At 55.1% G+C, this 16,217-nt stretch overlaps 1 protein-coding gene across 1 annotated transcript; it reads right to left on the minus strand.

Moving 5' to 3' along the window:
• Positions 1-1,198: 1,198 nt before the first annotated feature.
• Positions 1,199-2,146, minus strand: LOC123125207 (dehydration-responsive element-binding protein 1B). The gene has a single exon (XM_044545735.1). It carries the CDS (start codon positions 2,049-2,051, stop codon positions 1,389-1,391), a length of 663 nt encoding a protein of 220 aa, XP_044401670.1. The 5' UTR covers positions 2,052-2,146; the 3' UTR covers positions 1,199-1,388.
• Positions 2,147-16,217: the final 14,071 nt, after the last annotated feature.

Genomic DNA, 16,217 nt, shown 5'->3' on the forward strand with positions numbered 1-16,217 from the left:
AATAGACAACCCCTACAAGGTATCAAGGCATTCCGAAGTAGTAGTCGGCAGAGCTTCGACGTCTAGGACTCAAAGAAAACTAGAGAGAGAGAAAGCCTAGCGGCTCTTCTCGTCCAATTAAGAGTCTAATTCTATTAGACAAATTAGACCGAAGAGGTTGTCTAATTAGGAGCCTAAACACTTAGGCCTAGACCCAAAGATCATGGAGCTATTGGGAGAGATCCCCTTAGAATTAATGTGTCTCAAGGGGTGTCCAATTCTCTGGACGAATTTCCATACCAAGCCGACCCATAAAGGGCCAATGGCCTTGAAATTTTGGGTCGGACCAATGTCCCAACGGGTAACATCAATCCATTCCCATCATGGCGAAGAACCAATCGAGGAAAATAAACTGTACCTAATAGTGTACCCATATTTATATTAATCCCCATTATTTGGGTTAAAATTTGACTAGCAAAATGTTAATCATGTCATAAAAAATTATACTCCCTCCGTCCCAAAATAAGTGTTGCAACTGTAGTATAACTTTGTACTGAAGTTAGTACAAAGATGAGATACTCCCTCCGTCTAGGTGCGTAAGTCATCTTACGAAAACCAAATAATCCAAAACACTTACGCACGGTACGTTAACTCCCTCCTCGTTTTTTGTTTCGTGACATATCAACCAATAAGAGATGTGGGTCGTGCATGCTTTCAATGATTTGAGACTTTCAAACATGACATACAGTGGTTAATTCATTGCATGCAATGCTATTAACTAGCAAAAAAACATTAAGTTCTCTCATTTTCCCCTCCGCCTTGATCGCGATGCACACCTAGACGAAGGAAGTACTTATTTTGGGACGGAGGGAGTATTATTGGATTTGCATATGAATAATGTTTCCAATGGTATGATTTTTGCTACATATAAATTGTATTTTATTAGTTGAAACTATGACCAAAATATGATGCAAAATACGAGAGTGCTAGTACAACAAGTATACCATGCTTTTATCATATTTGTTAGGCCGTCCAAAAACAGAGTAGCGTCGAGCTGTCTCACCACCCAAGGCGAGACGTCCTTTCATTTGTCGTTTCCTTGCCTTGGTTTCTGTTGCCAATATATTTGGTTCAATTGGTTGGTCTCCATGGAGCGAATGATTGCACTACAACTGCTCATTTCTTCCTTCTCCAAAAAATAAAATAAAATATCTGCCCATTTCCTCATTATTGAATAAAGAAAGAACCCCAAGTTTGGCCTCCTGGAAGTAGAAACCGAGAGCTTTCGCATTTGGGGAAAACATAGCCCCCGACGCTTACTCTCTGTTCTTCCCATATCTGGAAGAACATAGCTACACTAGCTACTGCTACAACAACTGTCTAAAAATTTACACTGCTTGATCGTCGAACTAGTAGCTCCACAGCGACGTCGGCGTGTCGAAGCCGTCGTCGTGTTCGCGGTCCTCCCGCCATGCACCGGCGGCCGGCGGCTCCATGAGCATCCCCTGCGCCAAGCTCGCGTAGTACGACCCCGCGTCCATGCCGTCAATCAAGAGCTCGTCGTCCAGCCCCGATAAGTCACTTGAGGTGATGGAGGGCGCGCTCGCCTCGGTCGTGGACGCGTCTGCAGGGTGCTGCTCCTGGAATGCCTCGAGGGCGACGGCGACGGCGTCCTTGATCTCTTGCGCGGGGGCGAACCTGAACGACCCGGTCGCGTGGACGGGCATCATCCGCCAGGCGGAGTCGGCGAAGTTGAGGCAGGCATCGTGGCCGGAGAGCGCGAGCGCGGCGGAGTCGTGCGCGCGAGCCGCCATCTCGGCGGTGGCGAAGGTGCCGAGCCAGAGTCTGGAGTAACCCCGGCTTGCGGGGACGCGCAGCTCGCACACCCACTGCCCGACCCTGCCACGGCGGCGCACGCCGCGGTACACCGGGTGGCGCGTCTCCTGCAACTTGATCCGCCCGGCCCGCCGCTTCGGCGGCTCCGACCACACCGTCCGGTACTCCTGCTCCTCCGGCCACACCGTCATGTACTCTTGCCCCTCAAACTGCGGCCAGGCGGCAACGGTGTCCATCACTCGCAGCTAGAGTCGAGAGTGGGCTGTGGTGTTGTTGCAGCCGTGTAGGCGTGTAGCGAGGCAGTAGTATGTTCCGAGCTAGTGAGCTGGAGAGCTGGAGCTCGGAATGGATGAGAACGAGACGAAGGAAGATGGCACGTATCTATAACTTGATGGAGGAAGTATCCCGTGGAAACATGAAAACTTCATCGTGCGTTTTACAGAAAACTCCCGAGGCCTTGTGCAAAACTATAACTAGCCCCAGGGTGCTTGCATGCAAGGACAAGAAGTTCGATCAGGAGCCCACATTTCAGATCCGACGGTTCACGTATGGGTTTCCAGGGTTCCACTAGTGGTAGGTCTTCATGGGATACTCAGAGCAACTCCAACCGGGCGACCCAAACGGACGCACGCTTTGTCTGTTTGGGTCGATCAGGCGGACGTGCGCATCCGCTTTTCGTTTTGGGTCGGCAGGTGTGCCCAACAGAAGGCATACCCTTTTTGACCCGCGTGGCCGAAATAAATTTAGAAAAATATACAAACATAAGAGGCCGGTCAACGCCCGCCAAAGTCCTCTTAAACCTAAAAAAACGCCCGCACACTGCCCTAGTCATCCGCCTTGCACTTGTCGTCATCGCCACCGGTAAGGTCGATAAAGACAGGAGGCGGCCTAGCCCAGCTGGACGCGGCTTGATAGGCCGACAGGGTTGCCTGCTGCGGCGGTGGCAATGTGGCGTGGTGGGCGCACTCCTCGTCCTCCTTCTGGCGGCGCTCCTCCTCCTCCTCACGCTCCCGTACCTGGCCGGTCCAGACGTACTGGTCGGCCAGCTTGGGCTGCGTCACGGGGGTGAGCGGCGGTGGCGACGGCGGCACGATGCAGTCGCCAGCTGCAGAGAGGGCGATGGCCTCCGCCAGCCTTGCCTGGTAGTCCGCCTCCGCCTTGAGCCACTCATCCTCGATGGAGGTCTCCAAGGCCGCCGCCAGCGCCGCCTGGTAGGTAGCCTCCTCCTCCTACTCCTCTGGCTTGACGACTGGGGGAGGCGGGGGGTTGGCGTGGTGGTGTTGCACGCCGAGCCGCCGTTTCTCCTCGTGTTCGAGGGCAAACCAGGCCTCCCAATGGGGAGAGCCTGCCGCGCACTCCGGCATCCCTCGCTATTTCAGCGTGAGCAGCGACCGACACCTGTGCACCTCCTCAGTGTGCGCCCGCTGCGACCGCGGCACCGCCGGCACGATCGAGGTGCCAGTGGTGCGGCAGCGTGACGTCGGGGTACGGCAGCACCTGCCTGAACTCCCAGTGCCATCGCGCTTGGTGCACTGGGATGTGCAGACGCTGCCTCGCGGGACGGGCAGGCACCGGCGGTGATGGAGGACGAAGAGCGCGGGAGGAGAAAGCGCTGGGGGTGAACTTCCCCTTGCTCTTGCCGGAGCCACTGCCACTGAAGAACCCCCATGGCTATGCTTTGGTTATCACCGGTTAGGGGGGGAGGGCAGATGTAGAAGGGATGGCCTCCCGACGCTTTCACTGGCTGACACATGTGCCCAGTGTCGATGGGCGCTATTAATATGACCACCTTTGGTCGTTGGCCGGCCGGCCGCCATGTGGGACCGCGGCAGACACCGACGGGACGCGTGGCACGTCCGATTTGTGTCCGCACCGACGTATTTCAGGACCAAATTTGAGTTTGAAATGGGTCGGTGCCGACATGAAGCGAACATGTTTTGGATTTGGATCCGCGCGTTGGGCCGGCGTTTTGTTGCTCTTGTGGAGGCTACAGGTAGGGCGTAAAGATGGCGTCACCTTCCAGAAACCACTAAGTACTTAGCAACATGTATGCAACAAGCAGCTTCATTTGTTTTCTCATAGGGCATCGGTATATGTGCGAGGGGCACGACCATGGCCGCTCGATCTAACTTAGAAACGAGTTTTGGACAGTCAGTCATAATAGCTACAAATCTCAGCGTCCAACTTTATATGTTTATAACACAACTTATACGGTTCACTTGTACACATGGTAAACCATCTGGGCCAGGTACTCGTATGTTGATGGGCCTTTTATGAGCTTCATAGACCACAAAAAATAATTGGATCAAAATAAATCAACATTGTGAGAATTGAATGTGGGGCTAATTAAAGGAAGGATTTGAGGTAAAAGGGTAGGATAATTAAAATGAAGGATCCATAGGCTACATTGTGGTGGGGCTACTAAATTAGAAAAGGAAGGATTTGATTCCCGACTAAAACGGGTGAGAACATCATAGTAATTAAAGGAAGGATTATACTTAAATGAAATTTGTGGGAGATTATGCCCGCAAAGAAAATATGAACGTGGATAAATTGCATCCTATTTTTTATAGTGAATATGGTGCCAGCATGTTCTTCGTAGTGAATCCGGTGCTACCAGACATTATGCTTGCAAAAACATCAAATTTTTCCGTTGCAATGCATGGGCATATGTGCTAGTATGATATCAAAGGGTAGCCCACTCATGTCATCAAACTTGCACACAAAAGCACAGACAAAAAACCTATTGGGGGCCGCTTATGCATTGCAAAAAAAAAATCAATTACACTTTACACAAAAAGGGTGCTAAACCTTAATCATGTGTTTAAAAAATAAAACTAAAACTAAATGGAGCTTCTATCCTGCTCACTTCAAAAAGGCTACAAATTTCCAAGTTAACAAAAGAGGATGTGCGAAAGTGTTACTCTAATCTCGAGCAAAAATACCCTCATGGACAGTAAATTCCTAAATATAGTAAAATAAATCATGAACATCAACAACTTTTCTAGCATCATGCAAAATTTTGCCACGAAAAGACATTCGTAGAGGTGTGTGCCAGACAAAAAAGTGCTCAAAAATGCGTCTTTCTGACCCTTGAATTTAGTTTTTTTAAAGGCCTCCACTGATATCATTTCAATGTGAACCTTTGCAAGATATTAGATTTTTTTGATGTTCATCCACACAAAAAAATCATACTTTTTTATTTTATTTACTATTATTTGGATTTACGGTTCATGCGGGTGTACTTGAGCTCGGGAGCAGATTATCCATATCTGGACATATGTCTGTTATTTAGGTGAACCTTTTTTTTGCGAAATTATTTAGGTGAACCTATATTATAACTTTGCATCATTAGTTAGTCATGTTTTTATGAAAATGAAAGCCTTTATTAACATCTAGCTACACCGAGCGGGTGCATAAAAGGAATAAACTACGATAAGAAACACTAATAGACCTCTCACATGCCAGCTACCAAAACCAGGACATAAACTCCCTGGTACAACAATCGTATGTTTCTTTTTCAAGTATATTCTCAATCAAGAGCAAACAAAACTCTGGTTTTAAATACGAACAAGTAGTGCATTGTAATATCAAACCACACAAATCGCTTAACTTTAGAATTCTCCAGTAGTTCTTTGCGTGAAGGCAAAAGCAAGTCATGCACTGCATAATTACGGATTTGTGCAGTGTGCAATTAAAAATAACTAGTCACTATAACTGATATGGTAAATATATATCTAAGGGCATCTCTAATGCTGTAAATGTCCATTTTTATGTCCGAACGTGCTCCACATGATGCTTGAGTCGGCCATCCAATGCTATTACAAATTAATCCAGTAGGGAGGAGAGAGAGGAGAGGAAACACTATGCATGTGGTGGGATATTGTGGCGTGGTGTGATACGTCTCCAACATATTTATAATTTTTTATTATTCCATGCTATTATATTATCCATCTAGGATGTTTTATATGCATTTATATGCTATTTTATATGATTTTTGGGACTAACCTATTAACCCAGAGCCCCGTGCCAGTTTCTGTTTTTTCCTTGTTTTTGAGTATCGTAGAAAAGGAAAACCAAACGGAGTCCAATTGACCTGAAATTTCACGGAGATTGTTTTTGGACAAGAAGAAGCCCACGGAGTATCGGAAATGGGTCAGAAGAGTCCCGAGGCACCCATGAGGGTGGGGGGCGCACCCCACCCCCCTAGGCGCGCCCCCTACCTCGTGGCCGTCTCGCAGACCCCCCCTGACTTGTTCCCGATGCCGACACCCCTTATATATACCCAAACTTCCAGAACATAACCTAGATCGGGAGTTCCGCCGCCGCAAGCCTCTGTAGCCACCAAAAACCAATCGGGACCCTGTTCTGGCACCCTGCCAGAGGGGGGATCCCTCACAGGTGGCCATCTTCATCATCCCGGCGCTCTCCATGACGAGGAGGGAGTAGTTTACCCTCAGGGCTGAGGGTATGTACCAGTAGCTATGTGTTTGATCTCTCTCTCTCTCTTTCTCTCTCTCTCGTGTTCTTGATTTGGCACGACCTTGATGTATCGCGAGCTTTGCTATTATAGTTGGATCTTATGATGTTTCTCCCCCTCTACTCTCTTGTAATGGATTGAGTTTTCCCTTTGAAATTATCTTATCAGATTGAGTCTTTAAGGATTTGAGAACACTTGATGTATGTCTTGCATGTGCTTATCTGTGGTGACAATGGGATATTCACGTGATCTACTTGATGTATGTTTTGGTGATCAACTTGCGGGTTCGGTGACCTTGTGAACTTATGCATAGGGGTTGGCACACGTTTTCGTCTTGACTCTCCGTGTCAGGTGGTAGGTGCGACATATGCCAACGGGTGGCTTATCATTGTGGGAGCCAGTAAGATATCGCCGGTGCCTGGAAACGGGATAAGGCGAAGACATGCACGCCGGCGAATCTTACCCAGGTTCGGGGCTCTCCGTGGAGATAACACCCCTAGTCCTGCTCTGCGGGGTCTCCGCATGATCACTAGATCAACACAAGTGGCTACAAGTGGCTCCTTGAGCTGTTCGGCTAGAGGAAGAAGAAGGGCAAGGCTAGATCTCCTCTTCTCTCTATGTGGTGTCTAAAACTCTAAGAGATCAACCCTTTGCATGGGTGCCCTGGGGGGTTTATATAGGCCTACCCCCCAGGGGTACAATGGTAATCCGGCTGGATGCGGGTCCAGGCCGTCAGTGTCTGTATCCGCCGGCTTCTCCGCCGGCCGCTGGGGCCCGCCGACTAGTGGGTCCCGCCGGCTGCCGGCCTCTTGGCCGACAGGCCGGCCCCACCATCTGGGGGTCTTGCCGGCGGCTGGTTACTGTAGCCTCGCCCCTGATGACGAGGGCTTTGCCGAGGTAAGCATGGCTACAGTGCCGCCGTCTGGCGGGCTCTCACTGTAGTCTTACCTCGTCTTGTCTCCTTAATGATGCACATACTTCGAGGGAGTGAGGTAGCCGGCTATTAGGAGCCGGCTACACCCCAGGCCGACTCGGGGGGCTTGGCCGCCTTCGAGCGTCTCTCTGGCTGAAAAGGCCCGCCGCCCGCGGGCCGTACTGACAGCCTGTCGTGGGTGGCGTCATGGTCAACATGGCAACAGTGCCGCGCCGGACGGGGGATGGCCGATCCGTACGGCGCACTGTGGCCATGCGTGCTCCGGGATTCGGGGGTGGCAGGCTTTACTGTAGCCACGCCCCGTCTCGTCACCGTTATGTGGGTGCAGTCCTTGAGGGTGCAATCTTGGCCGCTTGCCGGGAGCCGGCCCTCTTGTGGCCGGCATCGTGGAGTCGGTCTTCTTGTGGCCGGCTTCTTGGAGTCGGCCTTCTTGTGGCTCTCTTCGGGAGGGTTTTAGGGCCGGGCCGCCTTCCAGTAGTCGGCCTGTGAGATAGCCGGCAAGGGGAAGGCGGCCCTGTGCTTTGGGTGCTTGAAGGCTCGATCGGCCCGATAATTTTTGAAGAGCTAGGGGGAGTCGGTTAGGCTACCCGTAGTCATTTACTCCGACATTAGTCCCCGAAGCTGGTTGGGCTTCGTGGCTGAAAGGAGGACGAGAAGCTTAATCAGATTCCTATCTTGAGGAGCCAGCAGCTAGGAGCCGGCTTTGATCAGGGGCGCCGTCTTGGTGAGGCTTTGAAGTCTGAAGGCGGGAACCAGCTGGCGCGCACGCCAGGTTGTGGGCCGGCCGCTTGCCGCCCGCGCGCCACATGGCGCCCTCCGGCTGGGAGAGCCTGCCAGCCCACGCGCGCGACGGGACGCCGCCGCAGGCCGGGGCCCGCCACTTCCACGCCTCGGCCTAGGTGTGGATCTTCTGTGGCCCAAAACCGGCCATTCGCCTTCCAACGGCAGTTTCCGCACGCCGTTAGGGCGCAATAATCGCGGGACGTGGGGGAGTGGGCGCAGTTGATCCCACGCCCCCTCTACACCTTGCCTCCTCGGCTTCGCCGCACGAGGCTATAAATAGGGGGAGAAGGGGGAGCGGCAGACGCTCGCACGCTCGCCCTCGCTCCGCCATCTTCTTCTTGTTCTTCCTCTCCATCGCTGTAGCCCCTCGCTGCCGCGCCGTCCCTCCAGTCATCGCACTACCCCGCAGCTTCGCCGCCGCGGGGCCGTGCTTTCGCCGTCGCCGCGCTTTTTTCATCGGCTTCTTGCCCTCATGTCGCGCGGCGGAGACTGGGATGGCTCCAACGTCCACGAGGACCACATCGACTTCCTCCGCAAGACGCGGCGGTTGCCCGGCAAGGATCATGTGCGGGTCCGTCTTGCGCCGGAGAGGGAGATCTCGCCGGCACCGGAGGAGGGCGAGCGGGTAATCTTCCGCTCGCACTGCCTGCACGGCCTCGGCCTGCCTGCGAGCGGCTTCTTCCGTTCCTTCCTCGAGTTCTACCAGCTCCAGCCGCACCACCTCACTCCAAACTCGGTGGTGCTGCTGTCTGCCTTCGTCACTTTGTGCGAGGGCTTCCTCGGCGTCCTTCCCACCCTCGAGCTCTGGGGGGAATTCTTCCAGTCCAAGCTTGGTACCGCCATGAGGGGCGTGCCGGCTCAGAGCGGCGCCTTCATCGCGATGCGGAGGCCGGTTGCCGACAACCCTTTTCTTCCCATCACACTGATCCAGTCGGTGAAGCTCTGGCAGCAATCCTACTTCTATGTGAAGAACGTCGCTCCGCAAGGCGACTTCGTCAACTTGCCGGCTTATGTAGCTGGCCCGCCGGCTGGGAGGCGGCCCCAATGGTCCTATTGGGCCAAAACACTGTCGCCTGCTGGAGCCGCGGCCGTCGCGCGACTCTGGGTATTGGTCCAGTCGGAGGGCCTGACCGGGCCCGACCTGCTGGCCGCCTTCGTGGCGCGCCGGGTGCTCCCGCTCCATGGCCGCCCTCATATGATTTGTCAAATGAGCGGCCAACTCGATCCGAGTCGGTTGTGTACCAAGGAGATGCCTCATGTAGAGGTAGCTCACATGGTGAACTACCTTGCGAACTGCAAGCTCACCGACGAGTGGCAGTTTGGCAAGGAGCCGTACTCCCGTGCCAATCCCCGCCTATGGTAAGCTTTCTTTTTCTTCTCTTCTTTACTTTTGTCACCAAGTTTCTCTTGGCCGACTCTGACCAGTCGGTTTGTCTTGACAGAGCCCCCTCCTTCGACCGGCAGCCGGGGCAGCGGGGGTGGAGCGCCAATATCCCCCCGACCAGACGACGCACGACTTGGACGACCCCGACTTGGGGGCGGCCGCTCTGGACGACGACATCGTGGGGGGAGGCGGCGAGGCAGGCGGCTCTGGGCTTGGAGCCAGCTTCGACGACTGGCCGAATGATGACGAGGCGGAAGTCGTCCCGCGCCGCCAGCCGGCGTCCGATCATCATTGCGCGGGTTCATCTGCCGCGCCGGCTGTCCAAGGCGGCGCGCAGAAGCGCCGGGCCACGCCGAGCCTATTCGGCAGTCGGCCGAAGAAGCCCAAGAGCGCGGCGGCGGCGACCAAGCGGGACAAGGCAGCCGCGAAGGCTGCCCGCTTCCGCAAGGTGGTGAAGCAGCCACAAATGGTTTTGGCATAAGTGTCAATTTTCTCACGTATTCCTTCTTCTTTTTTGTTGATATTCTTCTGAGTCCTTGTCTTGACTTAAAAAAAACAGGATTTCATTTTCTCTTGAGCGGACCGCTGCCGCCTCCGTGGTTGGAGCGGCGGGAGGATCTGCAAGCGCCCGCCGCGTGGACCCCCGTGCCGAGCTTCAAGCGGCGACGGAGCGGAATGCACGGGAGGCGGAGGAGCTGACGGCGGCCGCTGCCACGGCGGCGCAGGAGACGACGGAGAAGTCGGTGGAGGCACAAGCCGACGCAGCGGCCAAGGCTCAGGCGGAGGCTGCAGCCACAGAGAGGGCGGCGGAGGCCCTGCGTAACCGGCATCCGCAGCTTGTCGTCCCCCTTCACGCTGTGGCGACCGAGATCCCGGTGCCCCCGCCGGAGGAAGCCGGTGGCGACCAGCTGGTGGTGGAGAGAGAGGAGGGCGACGTCGCCGTCCTGGAGAGGGAGGCGGCGCCGCCATCGCCGACTGGGGTGGACCAAGGCAGCCGGCCTAGCGCGCCGCCCGTGCAACCGGCTAGAGGCGAGCCGGCTGCAAGGGCAGACCTTGTGGTCCGGTCGCCATCGCGCCAGCGCGCAGGGAAGGAGACTTCGGCGCCGGACCCGCAGAAGGCCATGGGCTCTAGCTCGTCGGCCCAGGATCTGAAGACGGCCAGCGCCAACTCACCGGGGTGGACGGCCGTGCTGAACGTGGCGGCGCAAGAAGTCCGGAACCGGCTTCAATCCCAAGCCACCGTGCTGAAGTAGTGTACTCAAGAGTTCCTCGCGACGCGGACGGCCATTCGGGTGAGTCTTCCCGCTTTTTTGTTTCTTGTTCTTGATTTCTTCCGTGGGGGCGCGTCAGCGCACCCACTGGGTGTAGTCCCCGAGTTCCGAGTCAGCTGCTGAGCAGGCGGCTTGGAACTTCTTAGTAGACTTCGATTTCTATCTTGTTCTTATTCGCTCCTCTGTCCTATTTGCAGGATTATCACAACCTCTGCGCGGCTACCTTCAACTCCCAGGCCCGGGAGCTGAACCAGAAGACCATTGATCTGACCGAGAGCCGGAGTAAGTGCTTCATCTTTTATCTCACGTGGGAGCGCGTCAGCGCACCCACTGGGTGTAGTCCCCGAGATTCGGTCCGACTGCTGAGCATTCGGGCTGGATCTTTCCTGGTGACTTCTTTCTTATTGCTTTTTTTTTCTTCTTTACCATATCTGCAGAGGCGAATGCCGACCTGAGGGAGCAGTTGGGTGGGGCCTAGACCGCCCTTCGCTCCAAGGAAGCCGAGTGCAACGCCTTGGCTCAGGAGCGTGACCGCTTGGTCAAGAAGCTGGCCGACCAGGAGGACAGCCATAAGGCGGCCCTGAAGGCAGCGCAGGACAGCGAGGCCGCTCTCCAAGCCGAATACGAGACCGAGGCGGCGGGCTGGGCTGAGGCAAGGCAAGCGCTGAGCGACGGCTACGGCCAGATCGAAGATTTGGTTGACGGTAGCCCGCCTTCTTCTTCGTCCCTTTGCTTGCCGCCTGCCATTTGGTCCATTTTCTGACTTTGTGTTTTTTTTGCCCAGAGTACTTCCCTGGTTACTCCATTGCCGCCAACCAAGTCATCGAGGCCCACCGCGACGCGCAAAGGCAGGCTGGAGCTGAGATCGCGCCGGATGCTCGTCGGTCGCTTGAGGAGCAGCTTCTGGCGATCCAAGCCCGCCTCCAGCTGGCTCACCGCATGCTCCGCCGTCTTCAGCGCGTTGGGGCGCAAGTGCTGGCCGCCCTCTGGCCCGGCAAGGTGGTTCCCCGTACCCCCAGTCGGACTGCCGACTGGCTGGAGGTAGCGGTTGGCCGCTTCGAGGCCTGGAAGGCTTCAGCAGCTCGGTCAGGCGCCAGGCGGGCGCTGGAGTTCGTCCGAGCTTGGTATGCTGGGCTGGATTTGGCCCAGCTGACCACCTGGCGGCAGGAGGCCAACGAGGAGCTGGAGGCGGTGCGGCCGGCTATCATCCAGCGCGCCTCGGCGATCGCCGACTACACCGACACCAGTGCCTTTGCCCCTGAGGTGAATGATGACAGCGTTGCTCAGCCGGAGGAGTGGTTTGGGCTGAACCCAGCGGATGGTGAAGACTCGGTGGAGGAGATCGACTCCAGTGACGAGGGCGAAGAGGAGGAGGGAGGATGGTGAAGACGCCGTGCCAGACGGTGGAGCAACCGGCCAGCCTCAGCTTGATCGTGCCTGCAGCAACGAGGCACGTGCGAGCGCGCCGCCTGCAGCCGGTGATGATCAAGCCGAGACTCGCCAGCCGGCCACTCCTCCAGCCAGCACTGCCGTCTCCACTGACCTTCCTGGCTCGCCTATTGCACCTTTGGCCTGATCCGCCACCTTTGCTTTCCTGTTTATTACTCTTTGAACAATATTTGTTAGGTTTGCGCAGTTCCACCCACTGGGGGTGTATTCAAACTATGTTGAACGCCGGCCTTTCGAAGGCCTTTTGTGTAAATATAATCATGCATGTGCTTGGCTTCCGATTGTATTTGATTTTCATCCTTTTGGCTGTTTCCTTTGCCGCCCTCCCTTGGTCGCCGCCTTCCCAGCCGGACAGCTGCTCTGCAATCTGTGGCTGGGGAAGGGCTTGGCCGTTTGGAAGGGCAAGTACTCTAGCTTTCTTAGATTGTAGCAAGGTGAATCGGAAGCCGGCCAGCCGGCTGTTCTGACAGCCGGTTGGCGGGGTGGGAGGCCGGCTTGTGTTATATAAGTTCGTTAGTCCTTAGCCGTTCGTGTGGGCATCCTTTCCTGCCTTTGACTCTTGCCAGTCGGACGGTCAATTCTTCGAGCTGCGACTTTCAACAAGAGAGGGCTTGGATGCCGGCACACTACTTGTTTGACTGCAGGTAGAACTTTAATATAACTCAAGGCGGCAAGTCCCCGGGCCGACTGATCGAACCCGGTGCCGGACAGGAAAACAAATGTAGTAATGCATTCATAGGTATGACACTCATCATACGTAGATAAAAGAGGGGTAGTCCCCGAGTGCTCCTCGGGGGGCCCGTTGTCTTGTACTTAATACAAAAGGTAGCGTGGTACATACCGCATTTAGCTATAAAATCTTCAGAGGAGATTGGCGTTCCATGGTCGTTCCGACTCCTTGCCGGAATCATCTCTTTTGCGTGCCTTCGCCTTCTGTGCGTCGATCAGGTAGTAGGAGTCATTGCCTAGGGCCTTGCTGATGACGAAGGGGCCTTCCCAAGGGGCCGAGAGCTTGTGTTGGCCGGCTGTTCGCTGGATCAGCCGGAGCACAAGATCGCCTTCTTGGAAGGATCTTGGCTTGACCTTCCGGTTGTGGTAACGGTGCAAACCCTGCTGGTAGATGGCGGACCGGCTGAGTGCTAACAGCCGGCCCTCTTACAGCAGGTCAACACCGTCTTCTCGCGCTTCCTTGGCCTCCGCCTCCGTGTACATGGTGACCCGAGGTGAGTCGAACTCAATGTCAGTTGGGATGACAGCCTCGGCACCATATACAAGGAAGAAAGGGGTGAAGCCGGTTGACTTGTTCGGGGTAGTACGCAGACTCCAGAGGACGGCCGGCAGCTCGTCGGGCCAGCAGCCGGCCGAACGCTCCAGTGGTACGACTAGTCGGGGCTTGATGCATGAGAGGATGAGGCCGTTTGCTCGCTCGACTTGGCCGTTTGACTACGGGTGGGCAACAGACGCTAAGTCCAGTCGGATGCTCTGTGTCGCACAGAAACGTGCCAGTGCTCCTTTGGCAAAATTCGTGCCATTGTCGGTGATGATGCTGTGTGGTACGCCATACCGGGTGGTGATATCTGCGATGAATGTCACGGCAGTCGGCCCGTTCAGCTTCTTGATTGGCTTCGCTTCAATCCACTTGGTGAATTTGTCCACGGCGATAAGTAGATGTGTCATGCCGCCGCGCGCCGTCTTGAATGGGCCCACCATGTGCAGTCCCCAGACGGCAAAGGGCCAGGTGAGGGGGATGGTCTTGAGTGCAGAAGCCGGCAGGTGTTGTTTGGAGCTGAAGACTTGGCACCCTTTGCAGTATTTCACTAATTCCTTGGCGTCTTCCAAAGCAGTCAGCCAGAAGAACCCATGGCGGAAAGCTTTGGCGACAAGTGATCTTGAGGCCGCGTGGTGGCCGCATTCGCCTTGGTGGATGCCCTTGAGGATTGATATGCCCTTCTCTGGCTCGACGCAGTGCTGGAAGACTCCAGTGACGCTGCGCCTAACGAGTTCTTTGTTTACTATTGTGTATGCTCTGGCTCGGCGTTGAACTTGTCTTGCCGAGATCTCGTCAGTCGGCAGCTCTCTGTTTACCAAGAAGTTGAGGATGGGTTGGGCCCATGATGGAGCTGTGACTTCTTCCATTGCCAATACGGCTACTATGACCAGGGTGGGTGGGTTGGGTGGTGAAGAGTTGGAGTCGGCCACCGCCTGTTGTGTCGTTGCAGTCCCCGGGCCGACTGCTGCAGTCCCCGGTCCGGGTTCTGAAGTCCCCGAGCCGGGTGCGACTACGGCAGTCCCCGAGCCGCCTGATGGGTTCCCCAAGTCGGATCCGACTGCATCAGGGTCAGGCGGTACGAAGATGGAGTGATTCTGGAGACGGCTTGACAGACGGTTTGAGGAGGCGTTGGAGAGAGACGCCGGTTGGGATAGCTTGTCGGGTGGAACCGATTCGTGCGAGGGCATCTGCTTGCTCGTTGTCGGCCCGTGGCACGTGGAGGAACTCGCATCCTTCAAAGTATCCGATGATTTGCTGAACGAGGAATCGGTAGCTCGCCATGTTTGCGTCCTTGGCGTCCTAGATGCCAGATGATTGTTGGACTACCAAATCCGAGTCGCCATAGCACAGGATCCGGCGGATGCCGAGCTCTTTGGCTAGCCGGAGCCCATGTATGAGCGCCTCGCACTCGGCCACGTTGTTGGAGGCGGCAAAATGAATTTGCAATGTGTATCTGAGCTTGTCGCCCTTGGGAGAGGTGAGGACGATGCCGGCTCCCAAGCCGGTGCGCATCTTGGATCCATCGAAGTGCATCCGCCAATGAGTGGAGTCGGGAGCCGGCGGTAGGTACTGGGTCTCGGCCCAGTCGACAAGGAAGTCGGCCAATGCTTGGGACTTAATGGCGGTGCAAGGCTGGTAGAAGATCGTGTAAGGAGCCAGCGCAATGGCCCACTTGGCCACCCGGCCGGATGCATCCTGGCTGCCTATGATCTCGGCAAGCGGGGCAATACATACGACCGTGATGGGATGCTCTTGAAAGTAGGGCTTCAGCTTCTTGGCGGCGAAGTATACTCCATAGCACATCTTCTGGTAGTGCGGGTAGTTTTGCTTCGAGGTGGACAGTACTTCGCTCAAATAATACACCGGCCTCTAGACTAACTGAGCCCGGCCTTCTTCTGGGCATTGGACCATAATAACTGTGCTGACCACTCGGCTAGTCGCGACAATGTAAAGGAGCATGGGCTCTTTCTCAGTTGGCGCCGCCAAGACAGGTGGCGTGGTCAGCATCTTCTTCAACTTGTGAAAAGCTTGGTCTGCTTGGTCGTTCCACTCGAAGTGGGTGGACTTTTTCATGAGTCGGTACAGGGGGAGAGCCTTCTCTCCTAGCCGGCTGATGAAGCGGTTCAGGGAGGCCAGGCACCCGGTAAACTTTTGGACGTCTCGCGGCTTGGTAGGAATCTCCATTCTCTCTATGGCCTTGATCTTCACTGGGTTGCACTCGATGCCGCGTTCGGAGACCAAGAAGCCTAGAAGCTGGCCGGATGGTACTCCGAACACGCATTTCTCAGGGTTGAGCTTGATCTGAAACCGGCACAAGTTGTCGAATGTTTCTCTGAGGCCTTCCAGCAGGGTGCCGCACTTCTCCGTCTTCACCACAATATCGTCTACATAGACGTGGGCATTTCTGCCGAGTTTCTTGAGGAGGCATTTCTGCATGCAACGCTGAAAAGTGGCACCGGCATTTCTCAAGCCGAATGTCATAGTCAGGTAGCAGAAAGCTCCGAATGGTGTGATGAAGGCGGTCTTCAGGCGGTCGGCTGGATCCAACTTGATCTGATGGTAGCCTGAGTAAGCATCCAAGAAACTCAACAGCTCGCATCCGGCTGTGGAGTCTATCACTTGATTGATTCGAGGTAAGGCAAACGGATCTTTGGGGCAAGCTTTGTTGAGGCTGGTACAATCTATACACATGCGCCATTTATTGTTTTTCTTCAATACAAGGACCGGGTTGGCAAGCCATTCTGGAAAAAACACCTCCATAATGAAGCCGGCTGCCAGAAGCCGGGCTATCTCTTCTCCTACAATCCTTCTCTTTTCCTCCAACAGTCGGC

This window comes from Triticum aestivum, chromosome 5D (assembly GCF_018294505.1).
Source record: "Triticum aestivum cultivar Chinese Spring chromosome 5D, IWGSC CS RefSeq v2.1, whole genome shotgun sequence".
Lineage (NCBI taxonomy): Eukaryota > Viridiplantae > Streptophyta > Magnoliopsida > Poales > Poaceae > Triticum > Triticum aestivum.

Coding starts and splice junctions, on each gene's coding strand:
- LOC123125207 (XM_044545735.1), bottom strand. CDS start 2,051: ATGGACACCGTTGCCGCCTGGCCGCAGTTTGAGGGGCAAGAGTACATG.